General features: G+C 42.9%; 1 protein-coding gene across 7 annotated transcripts in view; it reads right to left on the bottom strand.

Annotated features, from left to right (window-relative positions):
* Positions 1-23,553, bottom strand: part of SYNE3 (spectrin repeat containing nuclear envelope family member 3) — a 982,841-nt gene that overhangs the window by 80,369 nt on the left and 878,919 nt on the right. For all 7 annotated transcript variants that reach the window (XM_069637674.1, XM_069637672.1, XM_069637675.1 and 4 more), the window contains one exon: positions 15,914-16,072. In XM_069637674.1, the coding sequence (XP_069493775.1) occupies positions 15,914-16,072 (159 nt within the window). The remainder of the gene's footprint in view (positions 1-15,913; positions 16,073-23,553) is intronic.

Here is a 23,553-nt window from a genome sequence, read left to right as displayed (position 1 = left end):
AGTGGCTCACGCCGGTTCCTGTTTCTGCTTCTGTTGCTTGCAAGTCTCCAGTCGCCTTCAATGTGTTTCTCTGCCCAGTTCCACGCTTCTTTTGGGTCAGTGAAGTGTACCGTTGTCCCGCCGTGATAGATCTTGAGCTGGGCCGGAAATAGCAAGCCGTATTTCACGTGTAGGGTCTGGAGTTGTCTTTTGAGCAAATCAAAAGACTGCCTGGTTCTCTGAACCTCCCTTGTGTAGTCAGGGAAGAATGTCACCTTGGATCCATTGAAGGTCAGTGTGCCTTTGGCCCGTGCCGTCTGGAGTAACGCATCTCTGTCTCTGTAATTCAACAGTTTTGCAACTATGCTGCGTGGAGGTGCTCCACGTATCGGTCTTCCAGTGGGCACACAGTGCGCGCGTTCGATTGAAAAGAATTTCGAGAATGTCTGGGGCCAAACATATTGGTTATCCATTGTTCAAGGAACAGTTCCATGGAAGGGCCTTCTGTTTTTTCCGGTACGCCCAGGATGCGAACGTTATTTCGTCTTGATCGGCCTTCACTGTCCTCTACTTTCTCCTCCAGTGTTTTAGGACGTGCCACTACCCCAGCCATCCTTTGTTCCATAGTGCGCAGCCCATCCTCAGTCCCAGAGATCCGCTGTTCCGCTTCCCCTGTGCGGGAGGACAGTTTCTGAAGATCATGGCGGAGGAGAGAAACGTCTGTGCTGATGCTATCCATCTTTTGTTCCATGGAGGTTCTGGAGTTTGTTATTGCAGCCATGATATCCTTCAGGGATATGTTATGCTCTGTTTCTAACATGGTGTCTGATTGTTCGTGATCCAATTGTGTGCTCGCTGTGGCCGTGGTGAATTGGTCCATTTTGCTTTGACTTGTCAATTTTCTTGTTTTATCCTTCCCCATAGCAGCTGGCATGGTCTGTAACGTTAATCGGTGGGCAGGTTGTTGCGGATTCCGCCTATTTATCCGAGGCGGGTTGTGACCGTTCTGGGAGCGACTGTTCCGCTATAGAACTTTTTTCCCTGGTCTGGGTGTAATCTGCCGGATACTGTGTTAGGTTTGATGTGTAGCTTGTTTTGGCCTTCAGGGGGCTTGTGTCTTGTCCTTTGGAGTGTTCACGGGTCTTTACCGGCACAATATGGGTAGTGTTTTGTTTCCTGGTCCTCTTTGTTTTCCTGCGTGAAGGCGGGTGTATCGTCTCTGTGCACTGTAGCAACGCGCCAGAAGCCAGGTTTGGTGACACCTTGGGATTACACGACGTTCCACACCGCACCCTCCAGCATGTCTTTGGCGTAACTGTATCGGTGTTCCCACACAGGCAGGTGCGTCGCAAGACAGTGTCACCGTGCACTACTATGTTCTGATCGCCTTGCCCAGTGTTGCTTATTTCATCGAAATTTGGTCGCTTCCGTTATGCTCGGTGGGAAGGTGGTGGTAAGTCCAGCAAGTGTGGTTCTATTGGGGCCACAACAACGATTTCTCTTGGGCAGTGGGGGGATGAAGATGCAGGTTACTCGGGGTCCGTTGAAGTCAGCCCGCGTTCGCCCTCGTTGAGGATGAAAGATATCTGTGCGCCTCAATATGACATATCCGTTTCACTATGGTGGGGCAACTGGAAGAGTCCCTGTAGTGGGCCCACCGGCGGCGAGGGGGGAGCACCTAAGTGTGTTGCCTGCTCTCCCGCCCCCCCTTCTCCTTACCGCAAGATTGAGGTAGTAGCTGTCCGACAGCGAGCGGGGGCCACCTCAGGAGTCTGGTAGGCGCTCAACGCTAAGTGGAGCGCTTGAGGAGCCCCGGCGGCTCCGGGCGTCCCGACGGCGCCAGCAGGCAGAAGTAGTGTACGGGCGCGTACGTCGTTGCGTTAGTGCGGATCTAACTCCCTGTGAACGACAACCGCCGATGCCGCTTCCAAGGGTGTATCTCTTCCGCCCTTCGATCTGCCGTTGGAGAGAACTTTCACGGCTCCGAGGGTTTCACCGGCAGGAGGCAGGGAGGCACCCAGCGGGGTCCCACTCCCCGTACTCCGGGAGCGGCACTGGGGGTGGTTTGGTTCTATTTTGGGGTCCTTTGCCCGCCGTGTAGCTCAACACAGTACCCCACACTCCACTCGCCAGCCGCCGGGACTCGGGCAGGGTTTGGTGGTGGCGCACGGCGTCCTCCGTTCATCCGCGGTCTGCAGCGGCCATTTTGTGTGCTCTGTGGCGCGCAAGCTTGCTTTCTTGAAAATCTCGCTAAGTGGGTCTTCCGACACCGATTTTCACCAGGAGCAGGTAGGGACGTGCAGCAGAAGTTCCCACATCGAGTAAGCACTTTGGGTACTTTTAGTCTTGCAGGAAAAACAGGATTGTTTCAGGATCTGGCTGGCGGCCCGGGAGCGATGCAAGCTCACGTCCTCATCGCTCGGCTGCTGGCCACGCCCCCCGACCAGCTAAATATAAGGTTGATTTAGAACTACACTATACGCAGCAGCGGATTAACCACTACTTGTATTAGTCTCTGTGGAAGATGTGTTCATGCAAATGATGCTGTGATGATGTTTGCTGGAAATGCAGAAGTGATGTTGCACCCCCTCCATACCTTGTGGTTATGTAGGAAAATTCAATTGTTTTGGGATGGTGTTTTCCAGAGAATTGATTTGGTCTTGGGCCTGTCCCTTCCAAGAGACCCGCTTGTTGGCGTATTAAGCTTACTTCCTTCTAATATTGTATTATCCAGTGGAAAACATTTTGGGGCATACAGGGCATTATTGTTTGCCAAAAGACACATCCTGAAATTCTGGAAAAGTAATACAGTCCCTTGTGCTGATGATTGGCTGCTGAGTTTGTCGCTTCTCTCTAAAAGGAAGAGAGTGACTTTTCATGGTAAAGATCAACATCATAAATATGAGAACATCTGGGGAGTGTTTAGTGACCGTTATGCTTAACTGTTTCCAAATATGCCTTAAGGTTTACTTAATTTGACACCTCATTAACATTTGTGTGTTGTGGATGGATTTAGTTCCCGCCCCGTTTTTTTTAGCCCTCTTTTACGTTATGACTATGGCGGTTGACTTAAGTGTGTAACTGTTCTATATTGTGTACAAAGAAACAACTGTTCTACTGTTCTACATTAATTGTTCATGTTCCTTTAAAATAATAAAAAATAATTTGAAAAAATAAACAAAAAAGAAAACAACTGAGAGAGAATATGAGGTAGGTGATCAGGTTTTTAAATTCAATTTCGGGAAAGGTAAACATAAGAATTCCAAAATCCTGGCGTCATGGTGTGGGCCATTTAGAATTATAGATAAGGTTTCACCTGTGGTCTACAGAATCGCCATAAAGGAGGGAGAGGTAACAGTGGAGCACTTTGTCTACGTTAACCAAACTAAATTGTTCCACGCAAAGCATGAGTTGAGAAGGTTGAAGGAAATTAGGGAAACCATGGAGTAAAAAATATGATTGTATCCTGAAAATAAAGCACTTGCATCTCAGGTGATTTACCATAGCAGATAAGTAACTGAATTATATAAAAATATCAATTTGAAGCGTAAAGGGGTGAAAGGAGAAGTACATCAGGTAAGTAACTGTAGGTATGCTTTTAAGTTTTATGAAAAGGGGAATGAGACAGGTGTGTATATAAGTGTAAAATATTTGAGCACACGGTCTGTACAAAAATATGTATATATATAAGGGTGGAAATAGGTCAGGAATTATAGATTGACATTGGTTTATTTTGGTGTCATAGGGTGTTGCATGGTTAGATTAGTAGGTGTTTTGAGTGGATGCTGAATCTTTGTAGCAATGATTACATTACTTTATTGTGCTTTAACTGAAAGCATTGTGTTAAAATTTGTTATGTGATTTAAATTTTTGTTTACTGGCAGAAATGAAAGGAGATGCCCTTTAATTTTTTTTTAGTTTAATTTGGGTTATATTTACGGTGGTCATGGAGAAGTATCCATGAATCAAAGGTCATCATTGTATATATTGTATATTTCGTGTACACCACTGCCACCTTCCTTCTCGGTCATCTGACCCATGAAGCGCGTGTCAGTTGAGGCTTTCGCTGCCACCTTCTCGCACCCTCCTCCCCCTTCGGCTGACTCCCACCTGACACAGCCCTCTCCACTCTCCACTCTGCTATATCTGATACTCTTGATATCCTTGCCCCTGTCATGAGTATCCGCCTGAAGCCCAAAGCCAAATGTAACTCCTGGTATGACTCTGATCTCGTCACCCTCAAACGCAAGTGCAGGGTGGCAGAGAGGAAATGGCGTGCTTCATGTTCATCCTCTGACAAACTGGCCTGTCGCCAGCTCCAAAGGTAATACCGGCTCTCCGTTCTCACCAAGAAGAGAGCCCTTATCCAAGCCCGCATCTCTGCGACATCTGACAATTCGGCCGAACTCTTCAAAATCTGCAAGGGGCTGGCCAACCCTGCTGCAGTCTCTACCTCTCCTGTCCCCTCCCAGGCCCTCTGCACGGCACTGGCCTCTCACTTCATTTTAAAAACTCAGGGCATCCTGTCCTCACTCTCCTCCTATCACCTCCCCCCCTCTATTCTCTGCCCTTCCTCTGGCCCTTCTGCAGCCACCCCTCCTCTCTCCTTCTCTGCCTTTCCCCTTTTTTCTGCTGACGACGTTTCAAGACAAGTCCGATCTGTGAAAGTCTCGTCAAAACAGGTCCACCTCTGTTCCTCCAAGACTATCAAGGACCAGATAGGCTCCCTGGCTCCTGCCCTTGCTGACTTCTGCAATCACTTCTTTGCCTCTGGAGTCTTCCCATCCCCTCTCAAGCACTCCCTTGTGCACCCCCTTCTTAAGAAACCCTCTTCCGACCCTTCCTGCCCGGCTAACTATCGCCCAATCTCTATCACCCCCTTCCTGGGAAAGCTCCTGGAGAAACTGGCCATCTCTCAGCTCAATCTCCATGCTGAATCTGTTGGTAGTCTTCATGACCATCAGTCTGGCTTCAGAGCTGCCAGAAGCACGGAAACTGCTCTCCTGAACATCCGTGAGGACCTGCTCTCGAACCTTGACTCTAACATTCCATGTGTTCTCATTTTGCTTGATCTCTCTTCTGCCTTTGAGACTGTCAACCATACCATCCTGCTCAACCGCCTCCGTGATAACCTGGGTATCACTGGTCAGGCTCTGGCGTGGCTGACCTCTTTCCTCTCCAATCGACCCTCCCAGGTGCAACTGGGGTCTTTCCTCTCTGACATCTTTTTCTCTACCTGTGGTGTCCCCCAGGGATCTAACCTCTCTCCCTGGCTGTTCAACCAGTATCTGGCACTTCTCGCCCACCGCATCGCTGCTCTCTGCCCCAACTTTCAGGGCTATGCGGATGATACCCAGCTAATTTTCAGGCTACCCTCGACCTCCTCTTCTCCTTCCCTCATCTGGGACTGTCTTTCTGCTATCCAGGAATGGTGTGCCGCCAACGACCTCTGCCTTAATGCCAGTAAGACTGAGATTCTACTCATCGGCACACCCACTCCCTCCTTCCCTGCAGCTCTCTGGCCGGCCTCTCTTGGCCCTCTTCCTGCTCCTACCTGCAAGGCAAAAAACCTTGGGATCATCTTCGGCTCCACCCTCTCCTTCTCTCCTCACATATCCGACGTCTCTAAGAAGTCACACTACCAGCTACACCTCCTCAGAGGTATCCTTCCTTTCCTCTCCTTCCCCCAGAAGCTCACTGTCTCTAGAGCCCTGGTTCTCTCGAAGCTGGACTACTGTAACATCCTCTATCTAAATCTGCCCTCCTCTACTCTCCGCCCTTTGCAACTCATCCAGAATAGGACTGCAAGACTTGTCCTTGGCCTCAAGCCCAGGAACCGTATCTCTCCAGGACTGAAATCACTGCACTGGCTCCCAGTGACTGCGAGGATCAAGTTCAAAACCCTCTGCATTGTCCACAAGGCTGTCTGGGGCCTTGGGTCTAAATACTTTCAACTCTCTCTTCCTAAATATCTTCCTTCTCGAGCTCTTCGCTCATCCGCCTCCAACTCCCTCAGGGTCAGCCGCTTCTCCAAACAACGAGTTGGGGGCAGATCTCTCTCCGCTGCAGGGGCCTCCCTCTGGAACAGCCTTCTTGCCTCCCTGAAACTTGAGGAGAACCATCTCCGGTTCCGGAAGCACCTCAAAACCTTCCTCTTTGCCTCCGCTTTCTCTCCCCCTCTCCCCTGCTAATACTCATGAAACTGCACTGAATCTGCAACTGCGCCACTCACCGTTCTCGGTCCTTGGCCCAGCAACTCTCCCCTGCACTGCCTCCATGGCAACCCCTGCACTACGGGACTGTGTCTGTATCCCTACAGCCCCCCTTCCCAGCACTTGTCTGCACTTACATCGCACTTGCCACCAGCAGGCCCTTGTTATTTATCCTGTTTGCTGTATGCTATTTCCCCTCTCACTTTGCCCCTTGCACTTTTCCCTTTCCCTCTACCCTTTGCACTTGCGCGATCTGAATGACACCTGGCCTAGTAGGATCATTGTCTGTCTCCCCTTGTTCCCCCCCCCTGCCTCGTAGCGCCTTGGCAGCCGGACTCTTGGAGGCCACTGGAGTTGAGTTCCCTGGGAAAAAACCTGGACCGAAAAAGGGGGCTGAAGATGGTGACCCCAGAATGAAGTCCCACTTGCCTGATTGGAAATTTAGCGACTGACCATCGCCTGATGGTCAATTGAAGGTTGAGCTCTCGCTTTGGACTTAAGACATTTTAAACATCTTATTTTATTTTTTATTATTTTCACAAACATTTCCAGGATTGAACAGATGCCACTGATACAACTACATGGACTCATGGTTGTTTTAAATGTAATGTTCTTTTTTTTAATGATTCATTTAAAAAAAATCTAAATATTGAAAAAAAGAATTTTGAAAAAAAAGAAAATCTAAACCAAAAATCAAATCAGAGATCACTAATTAAACAAAAAAACAAACATATAATGGTGATCAAGAAAAATAAAAAATATATAAATAAAAGATTAAATAATACATTTATTAAAACAAATATTTGAATAAGAATCATACTAAAATCTTAAAACTATATATAGATTCAGGGAAATGTGAAAATTACCAATTGCATGTTTCTTTATTTTTATAGCTTAATTTGATTTATTTGACTGTTTGAAATCAAGGTACAATCGAGGTTATATTTATTTGCGGGCCCAGGATCGCATATATTTTAAATTTATGCTGTTTCTGTAGTGACTCTTTAGTTAGGTCCCAACAGAAACAAAGGATAGAGGGTAAGAGAGAAAGGATTTCGAATTTTTGGTGATGGTGAGTCGGGCTCTCCTAATTTCCAAATCGGTTATATTAATTCTATTGATGTGATGTTGTAAGCTTGGGGTGCAAACCCACTGAAAATGGTGCCTCCGCGATGCGGCGCCTAAAAAAACATACAAAAACAGACCTTGGCCGTGTGGCCAGCGGTGTGGGCTGCACACCCTTAATCCACTGTACAGTGGTATAATTCAAAAATAATGGTAAAGAATATTCTCGAATTGCGTCTTTCTTTCCGAATGCTCTTTAATTCATCAACCTTCATACGTTTTCTTCAAATCAAATTTTCATGACAGAATTCAACACATAAATGGCCTATGCATTTCGGATATGAACCCTTCCTCAGGGCCTGTGATTACACCTTTTTCTAAGGTATAACATTTCTACTATCATAGCATAATTAACATTGCATCATAAAATCAAACAGAAAAATCATCAGTTCCCAAAACATCAATGAAACATTCACATATCAATGTATTCATACATATATTGACCAGATCATCAAAAGTCAAAAGAAATAAATTAAAACACAATAGCGTTAGTACTTTACCCCATTTTCATATTGGTGATGTAGGTTCCATGAATCATGTCGAGATTACCAAGATTGAGACACCATAAAAAACAAATAATGGAAAATAACAAAAGAACAATAATCAGTGTGATGGTCATGGTGTAAACCTCCTTATCCATAACATAACCTTCCTTTCAGACAGGTTTGCCACGCCGAATCCACTAACCTTCAAAAAATGCGAGTGTTCAAAAATGACTTGCACGTCACCCACAGATTCGTCCGTGGGGGGGATATCTATTCCGCAGTGGTCTCTGTAACGAGATCGACCGCATATTTGTGAGTAAATCCATACTCCCAACTTAATTCGGAAAAACAAGCATCTGGTTGCATAAATATAAACTTACATCAATCATAGCAACGCTATATTTCACTAGACCAGAAACGGTCTGACTGTGTGCCTTCCACTTCCACCAGTGGTCACATCCGCGGGATACCAACGCGTACAACAGCGGTCTCTGCAAAGAGATCGAACGCGTGTCACTAGGTACAATTCACTCTATCTTTCAAAAGCCTTAATTACTAATATCATGCGCTTACTTACTGGAAATCAAAAATCGCCGTTATCCGCCGGAGCTGTACGCTCACACACGCTCACTCTGCAGTGTCTTGTGAGAAAATGTTGTGGCTGCAACCTGTCGCCTAGGCAACCGTTGCTTTATATGTAGCGGCCATATTGGAATGGGATTACTCACTAGCTCAATTCACGCCTGTTTAGCAACCATATTGAAATGGTGCATTGCTAAATAGAACCTTATACTTTCACGAACAGAAATCCTCTGTGATGTTTACATCCATCGTTACCACTTACTTCAAATTATGCCTAATCATAACCAGGAAAAGTAATGATCAGTATAAAAAAATAGAAATGATAATAATAATAAAAAAATAAAAAAATAATAAAAGTGTAAAAATGTAAAAAAGTAATAAAAAACTGAAACGAACATAACATTGTGAAAATTAGAGAGACAAAATCAAACAACAAATTCAAAGTAAATGAAACGTAATAAATAAATAAATAAACTCAAAAACCTGACAAAATTGGTTAAAGGTAAAAAAATAGATGCAAATCAAATTCAATATGCATCTAATACGCATCTGATCAAAATATATGTGTTTTACATTATCATGTCATTCCATATTAAAGCACAAATTCACAGAAAACAACTCAGATCCAACTCCTCGTTCATTCCATCTGGAGCAATAGACCCCATTTTTTCTATTCATTGTGCCTCTTTTTGGGCTCTCAGTTTCTTCATGTTCATGTTTTGGCCTTTGGTTGGTATCACTTCCAAAACTGCAAATTTCAGTTGAGCGACAGTGTGTCCATTATCATGAAAATGTCTCGCTACTGATGATGTTCTGTTATTGAGTCTAATACATGATTTGTGTTCATTAATACGAACTCGTACTCTGCGTGCAGTCTCCCCCACATAATACTGGGCACAAGGACACTTAATAGCATATATGACATTCTCCGACCAGCATGTTGCATGACTTCTCAACTTGATCTGCTCTCCTGTTCGAGGGTGGGATAAAAATGGTCCTTTCATTACGTTGTTGCAGTTCCCACAACTCATGCAAGGATAGGTGCCCGGATGCTTATCCGGCGTTCTCTGTTTATCTCTTTGCTTCCCATGTGTGTCTACTCGCAGATTCCTTAGGTTATTGCTTTTCTGGTATGCGAAAACAGGAGGATTCACAAACAACTCTTTGGTTCTATTGTCATTCTGTAACACACTCCATCTTTTAAGGATGCTATCCTTAATTTGTCTACTCTGTGTAGAATACTTTGTGACAAATACCAAGCCTGGACCCTCCACTTTTTGTTTGGTAATTAACAATTGTGCTCGGTCACGTATGTCTGTTTTTTCTCTCGCTCTTTGAAGATCCTCATCTGGATACCCTCTTTCCTTAAGTTTCTCATGTAACTTATTCAGTTCAATTTCACATTCCACTGGATCACTTATGATTCTTTTAATGCGCAACATTTGCCCTAAGGGTAAATTCTGCAGGATGCTCGGTGGGTGGAAACTCATCCTGTGAAGCAAATTATTTCTGTCTGTGGGTTTGGTGTATACTGTCATAGAAATCTTCAAATCTGTGATGATGATCTGTACGTCCAAATAATGGACATTCGGATTGCCTACTTCCATTGTAAACTGCAATCGACTGTCAATGTTGTTCAAAAATATTAGAAAAAGATCAAGCTCTTCCCTGCTCCCTGACCATACTCCAAAAACATCATCTATGTAACGTATCCACTTCTTCAGTTTGTTACTCCATTGTGGGTTACTGATGATATGAGTAGTTTCAAATTCAAACAAAGCTATTAGCATACACTGGTGCCATGGTAGCTCCCATGGCAGTGCCAGAGAATTGATTGTAATATGTCTCATTGTACTCAAAACATAAATGCGTAGAGATAAAGTCTAACAGTAACATTAGGAATTCTTTATTTGCTCCAATTGTTTCAGTTTGCAACAGAAGTTTCTCTACCGACCTTTGCCCCAAGTCATGTGGAATACTAGTATAGAGACTCGTCACATCTACAGTGAACAAATGTCTTCATATGTTAGCGTGATTTGATCCAATATCTGTAAAAAATGTGAAGTGTCCTTTACATAGGTAGATGTTTGTTGAATCAGTGGCTGGAGAAAATAGTCTATATATATCCCTAAAGGTTGTAGTATGCCACCAGTGGCCGATACAATAGGTCTTCCAGGGGGATTGTCAAGTTGCTTAAGTATTCTGGGCAGAGTATACAGATGTGGCATTTTAGGATAAGGTGTCCATAAATAGTCTCTAGTCTTTAGACTTATCCATTCATTTTCAACTGCTGCATCTAATAGTTTTTCAAGATCTTCCTTAATGCTCTTTGTGGGGTCATGCATTAGCTTTCGATATGTAGTCCCATCAGACAGTTGTCTAAGGCACTCTTGTTGGTATTGTTCATTATTCTGTATAACTAGTGCTGCCCCTTTATCAGCAGGTCTAATGGTTATCTTTTCATCTAAATACAGGGTTTTGATAAGGGACAGTTCCCCTCTACTTAGATTGTACCTCCTTGGTTGATGAAACTGTATTTTTTTGAGATCTTTAAGCACCATGTTGTGAAAGATGTCAATTGATGGAACATTAATTGGTGGACAAAATGTAATTCCTCATACTCTGTTCCTGATGGTGTCTCCATTTCCTCTCTAGCTGATTCTGCAAAGAAAGATTTTAATTTCAATTTCCGCACCAATTTATACAGTTCAACTTTAGTGTTGAAGATATTGCTGCTATATGTCGGGACAAATTTAAGGCCTTTTTCTAGTGTTCTCACTTCTTTTGTTGATAAAGTCCTCGAAGACAAATTGACTACTAACTTCGATTCGTTTGTAACCTCGTTTTGATTCCTGGCTCTTTTCTTCTTTCCTCTCCTAGTCCTCTTCCTCTTGAGCCTAAAAAATCTCTCCTTTGTGCATTCCCTAGTTGTTTAGGTCTTGTGCCACTCGCTGATGTACTTGCTGCGGTGTCTTCCGCTGTACGTTCTTCGGTTGTTTCAGCTTCGGATTCCGAACTGCTCTTATCACTTGTCTGTTTATTGGGTCGTGGCTGATTCATGTACTTATCTGCCCAGGTGTATACTTCATTATTTAAATAGTCATACGTGTCCCTTTTAAATTTTCGTATCTTCCTTGCTTCCAGATCCTCTTTGTAGCTTTCAAGCTTAATGTTAATGTTCGTCAATATCTCCGCAAAAGATTCTGCATCTGTCAACTCCGTTATGTCTTCAGACAAAATTTCTATCTCTTTCACAAGTTGTTCAATATTGCTCGATAACTCCCTAATCGTAAGCAATATTGAATCTAGTGAACACTTATTCAAAATTTGTTCCCATTTCTGAACAAACTCTCTGTTTTCTTTACACAGAGTTGGTCGCAAAGGTATCCTGAGACCTCTTGGGATGCGTTGTGCCTTGTTGTATCTGCTCAGAGTCACCGCATGCAATTTACGGTTTATGATCTTCCTGATAGAATATTTCAATTGTTTCATTTTGCTTTGTGGATTCTTGTCCGTCGTGCTATGTTTAGTTTCTTTAATTAGACCTAGGATAGCTTCTGCCTCTGCGGCTGAAAAGCCGAGTGTGGCTTTTGAAAGATCGAGTGAATTGTACCTAGTGACACACGCTCGATCTCTTTGCAGAGACCACTGTTGTACGCGTTGGTATCCCGCGGATATGACCGCTGGTGGAAGTGGAAGGCACACAGTCAGACCATTTCTGGTCTAGTGAAATATAGCGTTGCTATGATTGATGTAAGTTTATATTTATGCAACCAGATGCTTGTTTTCCGAATTAAGTTGGGAGTATGGATTTACTCACAAATATGCGGTCGATCTCGTTACAGAGACACTGCGGAATAGATATCCCCCCACGTATGAATCTGCGGGTGACGTGCAAGTCATTTTTGAACACTCGCATTTTTTTTGAAGGTTAGTGGATTCGGCGTGGCAAACCTGTCTGAAAGGAAGGTTATGTTATGGATAAGGAGGTTTACGCCATGACCATCACACTGATTATTGTTCTTTTGTTATTTTTCATTATTTTTTTTTTATGGTGTCTCAATCTTGGTAATCTCGACATGATTCCTGGAACCTACATCATCAATATGAAAATGGGATAATGTACTAACGCTATTGTGTTTTAATTTATTTCTTTTGACTTATGTGAATGTTTCATTGATGTTTTGGGAACTGATGATTTTTCTGTTTGATTTTGTGATGCAATGTTAATTATGCTATGATAGTTGAAATGTAATACCTTAGGAAAAGGTGTAATCACAGGCCCTGAGGAAGGGTTCATAACCGAAATGCATAGGCCATTTATGTGATGAATTCTGTCATGAAAATTTGATTTGAAGAAAACGTATGAAGGTTGATGAATTAAAAAGCATTCGGAAAGAAAGACGCAATTCGAGAATATTCTTTACCATTATTTTTGAATTATACCACTGTATAGTGGATTAAGGGTGTGCAGCCCACACCGCTGGCCACACGGCCAAGGTCTGTTTTTGTAGGATTTCGAATTTTAACAGTGTCTCCGAATTTTAGCCAAGGTTCTTGATTTTAACTAGGGCTCCACATTTCCACCAAGGTAAAAACTGGCCCCATTTGTAAGAAGGGTGTGAGACACATTTGTGAGACTCAGATTGAATCTAGTAGATGTCAGTATTGTGAATACATAAAGCCCATGCAAGCTAAAAGATGTATTCAAATTTGATACTGCACATTTTGCTCCATATCACAGTTATAGACAGAGTTGCACTAACGCATAAAAACAAACAATTACTAATCCCCATCCCCTAACCTCTAACATATCCCCTATTAACATATAAGGTATATAAATCCATGACTCTTGTGTGCAAACTTTGGGGCAGGTTGATAAACTGAATGTGGAGGCATTTGAGCTGTGCAAGGTTAATTTGAAATGCTAGGAAATAAACGTGGAAGAATTAGATTTGCGGCAAATACGTGATCTGTCCAAAGTAGGCCCATTGTTCTTTTTGCAGAACAGGAAAGCAGAGATGGAGAAATGTAACACTTTCGTCCGTTTGCTGGCTTTCGGAAAGCCAGACTAATCATGTGTTTCTGTGGAAAGTTTAAGAGAGTTGGCTGATTGTTAAAGGGAGGTGATTTTTGATGGACCCATGACATCATAGAGAAAGGCAGGCATTCTTACATTTTATGTAGGTAAATATATAGTCAGGGAGGTGTCAGGCAGAGGGTTTAAAAAGGATTGTAATCGCAGTCTCTGGCTTTATGATGCAACGTCTTTGAAGGCTGGCCCTTGCTATCTCAAGCACTCACTGTCCCTGGGTTGAAGTGGATCATGCAGGCTGGGGAAAAAAGTTGTGTAGTCCTTCAGGCAGACAGGGAAGAGATTCTCACTGGCTGGGTGGAGAGAGGAATTCCAAAACCTTTGCTGTGTCGGGGGCTCACAAAATCAAACTTCATTCTTGGTGAGTGTCTGGTGAAGTAAGGTGCGAGCTAAATGAATAATTGGTTACAAGGAAGTGTTACATGCAATTGTAGGCTGGCACATTTTCTAATTCATTTGTAGCTACTGCACACAGCAATTGCTATATTTCGAAGGTCTTTGTAAAGTGTTACTGTTAATCACAGCTTAGAAGGATGTGACTGCATTCTTAAACTTGGACAGTTTCTTTTATATTTATTTCCATTTATACATTAAGCTTCAAACGAGACAGAAGCTCGCACATTGTCAAGACTTGTGATAAGTTCAAGGTCAGCTTTAACAGAACTCTGAGCATTTATCAAAAAGAGAGGCTGTGTAGCTGGTTATGGCAAAAGCTATTTACTGTGAGGGAATTTTTCACTAACAAATCCTTAGCACATTTATTGTGGGGAAGCGACCCCGGATTAATTGTATTTCTGAATGTGTCACTTTCGTTTTTTGAGTCATAGATGTAAAATGCTATGAGAGAACACTGCTTGATTTGCTTTGTTTTTGATAGTCTGTATAATTCTAACCTTCTATATAGAACAGAAGTGAGAAAGTGAATTTATCTCAGAGTGCTTATTACGGGTCCTGATCTTTTGTGGTAACACAGACAACTGTGAATGACAAATGGAAGACATATTTTATCACAGACGGTACTTCACTTTATCACATGTGGTAAAATACAAAACAAAACTGGTCACTGTGAATTGGGTTCTTCTCGGGGGCTCTGTATGAATGACAGTATTTGGTTACTAAGTCCAGTCTTGGCTCACCGTTAGTGACCCTGGTATAAGAACACTCATCAGGCAGTTCTCTATATTTAGATTCACCACTATACAACAAAATACCCCAACCAGCTAAACAAAAATACCACCAAAATACTGCCTACAATTCCCACCTACAGCACATTGAGAGTATACTAATGGTAAAAGGCGCTATATAAATGACAACTACAATAAAATACAATGTACGTATTGCAGGCAGCTTTTACGATGGATTCCTATGGAGCACACCTGCTTTTTGCTGGTGCAAAAGGCCAGTGGACTATATAGGAAACCCAGCATTTGTGCCAACAATAAAATCCATGCCAGCGTAAATACTGCAGTATTTGAATGGCAGAGAGGAAGGGAGCGGCGGAACCTAAGTTATGTTCCGCCCCGCGTATCTGCCATACAAATACATGAAAATGGGGCATGGCGTGACTGTAAGACATCGAAGCCTTATTCAAGGCTTTTACACTTTACATTTATGTTACGCCCAGCACCTAATGAGCTTCCCTACTTCATAACATGATGGGTCTCATTACGAGTTGGGCGATATTCCGGCAATAAATCTGCCGTAATACCACCCAATTTAATTACTGTTACCTCCACTTGGTCAGGCGGAATTACCGCCAGATTACACGTGGTGGTGACAGAGTAAATCCATATTTTGGACTCTATGGGGCTTTTTCGGTGGAATTATCACCACAGTAATTCTTCCAATTTTGCGGTGGACAGTGGGAGGATTTACCTCCAGCACGATTCTGGAGGTAAATCCTGCTACTCCAGTGCCATACTCGTAGAAGGGCAGTGCAGGAAAAGTGGCAGTAATTCCGTTACCGCCAATTCATTACCGCACTGCCATACTTGTAATGAGCGCCATCATGTGCATTTTAGGTCTGTTCAATAATATGCTTAAAATAATTTGTTTTGATTCCACTGAATTTGTGATCTTGAAGATCATCATCACTGATTAGAAAAACATTTAGCAATAATCCATGATTTTTAATTTTTGCAGAAAATGCTCCAGATTCAACAGTGGATTTTATCCAAAATTGAATCTGAGCTATTGGCCGAAAATCTAAAAAACATTGTACACAATTTTCATAATTAAAGCATAACTAGAATTGCAATTTGGACATAACATCTCAGAAGTATTATTCTTAGGTGTATCTGCAGATACCTATTAAGACAAAATATATACTGCATAAAGAGAGTACAAGTCCTGGTTATAGTGTTCAGTGAATGACTAACAGCTGGTTTCAGTTACCCAATCTCCACATCAATATCACACAGCAATACTGAAATTACCAGCAGCTTCTGGCGTCGAGTGTCAATGTCTTCATCACTGTTGGTTGTCCTTGATGTGAGAATCTTGTTGAGTTTGATGTTTTCCACACGCAACCATTCTTCAAACTCTTTGATGAGTCTATTGTAGTCAGTGATGCCTTTCACTTCTAAAACAGGTGGCTAAATAACAGAGGAAAATAATAACATTTATTCATCACAAATCCAGTTAACTCTTCCCTCAATGGGAATGTGCATGCTGGTGACTTGGGGGCTGGGAGTGGGAGGGGGTTACATGTGATAGTAGCATTTCTAAAAACGATGTTGGCAAGTAGAACGTCCACATTTGGACATTTTGGGTAGGTCAACATTTTTAATGTCTTCCCCTTAATAGTGGGTGTCTCCGTATCCTGTGGATTTACCTCCCCACACACACACTCCCCTCCCCCGACTGTTTATGTTTTTAACCTTTTAACCCCTTCCCCTCTGACAACTATAATTTTAGATACATTTTATTGAGGTTAACATTTTTGACAAAGGAGTTTTTATCACATGCTACAGGCGGGGGGCAACTGGTTAGACTTTAGTTAAACCGTGACTTTGAAAAGAAGGGGACTATGACATACTAATGAACTAATCTAGTGAAAAAAGAGAAACCCACATGTTATTGAGGTCAACATTTTTCCTGTGAAGTATGTATGTTAAAGTGCTTGGAGTGGTAGTGCACCAGGTGCAATTACAAAAACAGGATCGTTTGGAGATGGGAAAAGCACAAAATGAAAAGTCATGCTGAGTTTCTTATATGATGAAGAGAAGAAGCCATTTTACCCACCATGAGGCAGACATTAGAAACCACTGAGAAAGGACAACCTTAATCTCAGAGGATTGCCCACCTGGCTGATCTAAGGCCGTAAAATGGATTGTATTTAGAGTGACATTCTTTCAGAATAACAGGTACTTAACCATACAACATACTGTATGTACACTGACAATCTTTAGGACTGGCAGATCCCGAATGATAGTGTTCTGTGCAGAACTGTAGTGTGTTTGAGCGCAGAATGCCTTCGGCAATTATTGTAACGTAACACATGTACTGTTGCAATCAGCAGTCTCCCGAGAGCTGGAGTAACATCAACTGGGACATTGGCATAGATGTTTCCATAAAGCAAAGCTGGGCATGGTGATTACACAGGACAGTAACTGTTGGGCTTCTTGGAAACAAATATAGAAACAATCTACATTCAAATTATATATAAATGATCTTCATTCATATTCACAATGAATACCTAAACCCAAGGTCATTCAGAGCCAATCACAGCTGGTTTTCAATGTGCCTGCTCATATTTTATCCCTTGGGAGCAGTGAGCTGGTGGCAGGAGGTTAATCCTAATGACTTCATTGATGAGAATGTGACATCACTGGGATTTTTCATGAAGGCAGGAATCTATTCAGGTAATGACAGAAAACCTCAGAGTAACCTTTCTCTTTACTTGGGGGGATTACAATGCAGGGTGGTCAAAATAACAAACAGGGACTGTAAACGTGGAACCAAAAGAGTTTAGCAAATCGTCCTGTTCCCCAGGGGACGAGTTGGTTTACCCACACACAACAGAGACTCGAGCATGAAGGGCTTCCACACACTCGATCCAATTTATCACATGGTCCTGTGGTTCCTACCTCGAGCTTAAAGTATGTATTGCACGCTGTTTGTTCTTTTTCTCTCTAAGTCATGTTTAAGTGGTTGCTCGGCTCAGTGGTTCCTTCTGCTGAATCACAGTTCAAGATTCAATAGTTCCCACACCCCTTTTCAATTACCTCTCTCTTTGTTCTTTCTTTTTCTTTCTTTTTTCTTTTCATTTGTTCAAGCGCAACCAAAAAGGCCAAAAGGCATACGGGCGTCTGGAGCTAGAGTCCCAACAAAGATGTAATGGACAAGACAATCAGAACTAAAAGTAACTCCTTAGGATACGGGGCGTCCTACCTGAATAAGTGAGTTTTTCATTTTTTCTTGAAGCTTTCGAGTGACTCACAACTTCTAAGGTCCAAGGTCAGAGCATTCCAGATCCCAAGTGCAGCTACCCAAAATACACGTCTGTTGACAAGAGCTAGATTGGATCTAGGAACCTCTAATAATTTGAGGTCATTAGATCGCAGAGTCCTAGTTATTCTCTTTCTGCTCAGGCTATCAGCCATGTAGGCAGGGTATTGTCCAGCTAGGCATTTAAATGTAATGGTTAAAAGATGAAATTCAATTCTTGCTTCAATCGGTAACCAGTGAAGGCTTCTCCTAGCATCGGAGACATGATCACATTTTTTAAGTCCCAGAATTGCTCTTACTGCCCTATTCTGTATCATTTGTAGTCTAGCTAATTCTCCCTTCCCAATCCCCAACTAAAGGTTTCCACAGTAGTCGATCATTGAACACATGATAGCTCTTGCCACCGTCTCACAACTTTTTTGGGACAGATAGGAACGGGTGTGAAGCAATAGTGTAATGTAATAGGGTGAGGAGGATACAAGACTGCTCACCTGGGCATTCATGGAAAGAGATTGATCAAACGTGACTCCTAGTGTCTTTATTTTGTCTTTGGTCATAATTGTGCAATCCCCAATTCTGAAATCTTTGATAGTCTGTGCTGAGATTTTTAAGTATACGACTAAAAACCTAAAACCATTAGTTTGTTTTTTTCGCAGTTGAGTTAACCATTTTTACATCTTCCAGGTAATTCCCTGTCAGAGTAATAAGACACTGGGTTTAATCTGCATAATTAGAGAAGCAGATTTTATTCTTCTCAAATAATGTGAATAATGGTGTCATGAAGATGTTGTATAGAATTGGTGATAAACAGGCACCCTGCGGAACACCATAACTCAGAGAGATTGGTGTAGCTTCTGCTATGTTACTGCAGAATCTCATAGTTCTTCTACCCAACAAGAATGCCATCCATGCTAGTGCCTGATCACTGAAGTTGGCAACTTATTGTAGTCTTTTTAAGAGTAGTGGGTGATCCACTAAATCAAAGGCTGCAGACAAGTCAAGGGCCATTAACAGCATGGTTTGGCCAATTCTTCCCCTTGTTTCTCAGTCCGGGTTTACAGGGTTTCCATATCCATTCTTGATGATCTTCCCTGTATCTTTCTTCTCCTTGGGTCTCAGTTGCAGGTTTAAGGGGTTCCTGCACCCTTCTTCTCTGCAGCTAAGAGGGCCTCCATCATGTCCCTTCTTCCAGAGTCACTTACAAAGTGAGTTTCGATGTAATTTGCAGAGTATCACCACAGGTTATGAAGGATTTTAAACGAGTCCTCAAGCTTTGTGTGTCCACTTCCACAGGTTACGTGGAACCATCAAGCAAGTGCTGCAGTTGTCTGCGTCTGCCTCTGTGGCCAGAGCTGATCCAAGGTGCGAGTGCTGTAGTGTTCTAGGGCAGTACTCTGATGTCTGAGCATTGTTTGCGGCTTTCCTGTATTACATGGAAAGCAAAACGTTGAGGTTACATTCCCATTTCCAACCTTTTAAAGGGACAGTGTACCAAGCTTCAGGTTTATGATGTGTATTCTTTTTTGGATGAGGGAAGTAAAGCTTTCTCCATTCCCGCTTAGGCTGCCCCTGGGTCATATAAGTTAGAGGGTCTGTGTTTTTGAAGAGCATCATGGAATGGTCACCTTACTTAGGAATGGCATTAAGTTAGGGTGGCAAGGTGATGCCCCATATACCTCCACCGGGTCCATCATCCTCTAGCTTGGGGATGTAGCTGGCTACTTTTGTCACCCCACTACATGTCCCCAGAGTCAGGCAAGGGCCATTTTTACAGGTTTATTGGACATTCGCACCTGGGAAAGACAGATTGACCAATCACAATCTTTCTTTTCCAGGCCTAATTGTGCTTTCATCGTCCGCAGTGAAAATAAAAGTCAATCCAAATGCCCACCATAAAAATAGAAAAGGGACTTGGTCCCTTTTCGGATGAAGGTGGCCATTTTGGAACCTGTTTCCAAATAACAACTTATCTTGCCCTACCAAAGCTCGGGCTGGCAGGCCGTTAAACGCCATGTCTGCCCCCCAGTAGGGGCATGAGAGCTACAGTGTGACAAAGTCACATGGAACACTCCACAATTTGACCTTGGAGAGGCGCTGGGCAACAGTGAATTTTGTCTCTGCACAATATGCTATTGAAGTGGGTAAATAGGGGATTCCCCAAAGACCTTTCTTCAGTCCAGGTCCTTCTTCTTTCATGAAATCTGAAGTAGATACTCTTCATAGACCCCAGCATTAGCACCTTTTGGGAAAGTGAGCCATGTGTCCTCCTGGTTATGTAAACAGGTCCATGCTTGATCAACTACACATCCAGTCCCCTTTCTCAGGAACTGTGGCTGCTGTTATCAATGTTGGTCTTTAAACTTGCAAGCTCTGTATTTCCTTTTGCATTGACTCGCATTAAGAAATCTGTGCACTCCTGAGTCACTTTGGACAGGCACTGAGCTTTCAGAGAGACCCAACCCCAGGCTGTAGAGCTGAAAAAGACAAGCCTTCTGTTCTGCATGGAATCAAAATATCACACAGGCCATTTAAGACTATGGCGTCCATTGTCCCAGATTTAATTGGTCTAAATAGCCCTCAGGGAAACTATGATCTACGGCAGCGGGAAAGCACTAATGGAAAGGGCAAATACCTGAAAGTGAACAAGAAGGACGTGGGAAAAACCTATCATGATGTAAGAGAACAGTGAGACTAGAGAAAAACTGCTTTATTCGATAAGTGTACTAAAGTGTGCCTTAAAAGTGCTCAGACTTTGGCAGTGTTTGGCACAGACCAGGGGGAGAAGGTCTATGAGCAGATGATCATAATAAGGAGGCAGGAACTGACCATACAGGGTGCTACTGGGAATGCCCAGACTCTTTCATCATAAACGGCAGTGGTTGCACACGGTTTGACTAAGACTTGAAAACACACCAAAAAGAACCATTATCATGGCCCAGGAAGACAACCGTGCCAGATGATGAGAATATCTGACTAATGCAATCAAGAAAAAACAATTACTGGCCCCGGTGTGTGCCATTGTCAGAGGGTCAGAATATCTAACTACTGTAAATTGCAAGAGAATTAAGTGGACCAGGAGGGCGATCCTTAGCTGGAAAGTGGCAATATCATAGCCTGGCAAAAAACCCTAAACAAGTGGGAAGAAATACTTGCTGGTAGAAATCGGTAGGAAGGTATTCATCAAAGCACAGGAGGGTGGCCTGTACAGGAGGGTGTTAATATCTGTGCCCGACAAGTACCGAATAAAGAGGGAACAAATTCTTGCTGGTAGGAGAGCCAAGAGGCGAGTAGGTCCATATATACCTGGGATTGAGGTTGCTAAGAAGCTGGCAGGGTAGTCTAGCCATGGGAATCAAATTTGGAAGAAGCAAGCAAGGTGCTATATCCTTAAGACTGAGATTGACCGGGAGCGAGCAGGGCACTATGACACATGAACTTAGGCTGTTAAGGCTCTATAATTAGGAAGTCCCAGGAATGATCAGTATCCCCACTGTTAGACTCTTGATACAGCTTGAGTTGACCCATTCAGACACAGTTTACAAGGTAATCCTTATGATTTTTAAGTTGATGCTCCTAGAACCTATAGGAATTACTCAAACCCATTTATATAAAATCAAGAAAGGCCTATTGAACTTGTTCTTTCGACTTGCATGCTTTTGTGTGATTCTGACTCGATTCTTCTCTTTAGGCAACACTGCAGGGTCTGAGGAACTGTATAACAGGAAAGCACCCATTGCTAAGTGAAAGTGAGCTAGAGGTCTAGTGATGGGTGTGTGACTAGCTGGCAGGATGTGATAGTTGGGACAGATGTTCTGGTAAGGGGGTGTTCTGCATATGTAGCAAGACTAGGGACCATTCCTTTGTAGAAGACCCTGGAAGCTCCCTCCCCCGGGTGGAGGGTGAGTCCTGACAACATAAAATACAGACTCTTGCTCTATTCTGTCTATCACCCCCTCAAGTATTCGACTCAAGTGAGAGAATACTTCAGGACTTGCTCAGAAATAGCCTCTGGCATGGTTCTGGAACCAATGAGCTGGGAGTGGACAGAGGTGGTTAACATGCTGGGAGTGGACAGGCTACCTGGAAAAATGACTGACCAAGAATTGGGATATATTTGTGAGTGGGAGTTCATAGGTACTAATGCATCTGGAGATAGGGTATAGTTATTCACAGAGGGTGAGGATTCCACAAGCCTCCCCCACACTCCCTCTTATTTATGTCTCATAGTATGAGGGTCGACAAGCCCCAAAAGGCACCCCCTCCCATTTCATGTTAAAATGGGGAACAGTTTCACAGCTCCAGTCACACCCTTCCTTCAGCTATTTCATTAGGTTTGCCAGCAGAAACAGTTATTGTGAAGCCATATGAGCAACTATCCTGTGTGTTGATAAAAAGGTGTCCCATTGCAATGTAACATTCATACAATTTGAGGTGCTACCTAGTTTTGATTCTATAGCCTTCAAATAGGCATTCCCCAGATGCCGCCAATTGCATATGCAACAGTTTTTGTGAGGCGATTTCTCTACAGGATCTAATTTGGTCCTGTGAGCCAGTTTAGGAGTGAGCGGGAGATAAAAGGCACTCCTTTGGCGTCCTCACTGTATCACCCACTCTGGCACCTGCAAGTCCTTAAGCGAGGGCAGCACATTAGAAGCTGTGTCATAGTCTGCCACATTGCCCTGCAGAACGAGCCGGTTGGGCTGGGTTGGAGGGCTCTGTTTGGGTTTTTAGGTTTCTTCATTATGTAGTAATTTGGTGTCATGTAGACTCCTGGATTCGGGAGTATATATGTGCATGTTAACCACCTCTGCCGCCTGCACAGCTTTACATAAATAAACAAATGGAGATTATTTATTCATTATTTATGAATGATCTATGTATATTTGTGGTTATATTTGGAGTTTCTACCAGCCTCTTATTGATGGAAGGATGCGATACTTTCAGTATTTATTCATACATCATGTAGGGTCAGACAAGCACGTGTGCGACATCTCTCAAGGCTTTGGCGACTTCTGCAGTGCCCTTCTCCGGCTACTTCACAGTTAGCAGCCCCCACTCAAGGGAGTTACACTGGAAAATACTAAACAAATGATTAAAAAAGGATTACAAATATCCGGAAAAACTGACTGGATTTTACAGTTCAGTGGGTTAGCAAACACTCCATGATGATATGAAATCACAGATCAGAGTTTACCCAATTGGATGAAGACAAAGAATTGACCCAGCAATGGCCGTCAGGAGAGAGATGTAACCCAGGCATCTATGTGGAATCAGATGCAAATCCGACTATCAATTAGAATGGGGCAAGGATATTGATGGACCCTTTGGTATACAACATAAGTGAACATGCCAGGACACCCATATGGACATGAAAGTAGTTACTAATGAGCATTTCTCGTTTTTATCTACTGTGTTTGGTCAGTTGCACACATTTATATAAACGTCAATTTATAGTGATTTAATGTGCTGTTTAAGATTTAGCATTTCGTTTATCAGAGTCGTGTAAAGCTGTAATGCTAGACAGTACTTCTAGTCTGATGTCTAATAGGTAGCTATTCTGTTCACTGCTCTTAATCAATATATTCTAAACCATTTTCAGTACCATAGTCTATTAGCTCCAAGTAGA

This window comes from Ambystoma mexicanum, chromosome 14, assembly GCF_040938575.1.
Source record: "Ambystoma mexicanum isolate Mex_15411 chromosome 14, UKY_AmexF1_1, whole genome shotgun sequence".
Classification (NCBI taxonomy): Eukaryota; Metazoa; Chordata; class Amphibia; order Caudata; family Ambystomatidae; genus Ambystoma; species Ambystoma mexicanum.
Note: the sequence above shows the minus strand (reverse complement) of the source record. Positions and strands in the feature narration are given on the sequence as shown.